A 1,191-nucleotide genomic window follows, 5' to 3' on the forward strand; every position below is an offset into this window, starting at 1 on the left:
CTAATAGCTGCCCTCAGGTTAGCCCAGAAAAGGGCACGCTTGCTCCTCTCCTTCGGCCACTCCAGGTAGGTTCGCTTTGCCATGAGAGCCTTCAGCTTGTGATACCTCGCGGGGACAATATGCGGAGGGATCGGCTCCAGTAAAATGAGGATTAAGCTGTTGGAATTCTCACTGAATAATTTGTGATGGGCAAAGTACAGCTCATAGTGACACCACTCGCTCTGCACAAAGTTGGGAGACAACACAAAGATCGACTTGTAGCTCTTCTCAATGCAGTTAATGATGTTCTCCACAATGCTCTTGCCAGGGATAAAGTTTCTCTCGTGCTGGCACAGTTGTACGCAGCCCTCCCCCTTCTCCAGGTTCGGGATCAGCTCGTTCTTCACCCACAATGAATCGCGCTCGCTGTAGGAAATGAACGCATGAAACTGCAGAACGGTCTCCTGCTCTTCGGGGTGGTTGTGCCAAGCTCTCCGCTTCGTCTGCGTCCACTGCCACGTCATCTGCACGTACCACGGCACATCCAGGTAGATGCACAGAAAGGCCACGACAGCCACCAGCACCAGCGTCAGCAGCAGAGCTGTCACGAGCAAGAGCATCGTGTTGCAAGCCAGTTCAGTCAGGTGGAAGTCCTTCAGCTGCGTTCCTCGCAAGTCTTCCGGGTACTCGCACACATATGCCGCCGGCCAGCCAGCCAGCTTCCCCCCAGACTGCCTCGCCAGACGAATAAAGTCTTGCAGTTCACAGGAACACTTGAACGGGTTGTGCCCGGCTTGTAGCTCCTTGACCCTTGGGCAGCTCTGGAAGAAGTCGGCAGATGGGGTGAGGATCAAATTCATCTCTGTGTTCAGGAACTCCAGGGACATAAAGCCACTGCACCCCGGCAGGTCAGCCAGCCTGTTCGATGCCAGGTTCAGCTCCTCCAGCGATTTCAGCTCAGCCATCCCCTTGGCGACACTGGTGATCTGATTGTTTTGTAGGTTGAGTTTTTTGATGTTGACTGGCAAGCACTCAAACACGGAATCCGTCAACTGATTTGAGGACAGGTCCAACTCTGTCAGAGACTCAGCCCACCGGCATTGCACGTCAGCTGCATCGTGACTCAGCAAGTTGTTGCTCATGTCCAAATATTTCAGCAATTTCATACGGCTGGTCATGAAGCTTACCTTGGAAAGGCTCTCAAATTTATTC

At 53.0% G+C, this 1,191-nt stretch overlaps 1 protein-coding gene across 1 annotated transcript; it reads right to left on the reverse strand.

Moving 5' to 3' along the window:
• Positions 1–5: 5 nt before the first annotated feature.
• Positions 6–1,185, reverse strand: LOC103893170 (toll-like receptor 6; the record flags this gene model as incomplete). Its single annotated transcript, XM_009289264.1, has 1 exon — positions 6–1,185. A coding segment is annotated over exon 1 (1,152 nt), but the record flags the coding sequence as incomplete, so codon positions are not given.
• Positions 1,186–1,191: the final 6 nt, after the last annotated feature.

The sequence above is a fragment of the Aptenodytes forsteri genome, unplaced genomic scaffold (genome assembly GCF_000699145.1).
Source record: "Aptenodytes forsteri isolate BGI_AS27 unplaced genomic scaffold, ASM69914v1 C13415192, whole genome shotgun sequence".
In the NCBI taxonomy this organism is placed as follows: domain Eukaryota; kingdom Metazoa; phylum Chordata; class Aves; order Sphenisciformes; family Spheniscidae; genus Aptenodytes; species Aptenodytes forsteri.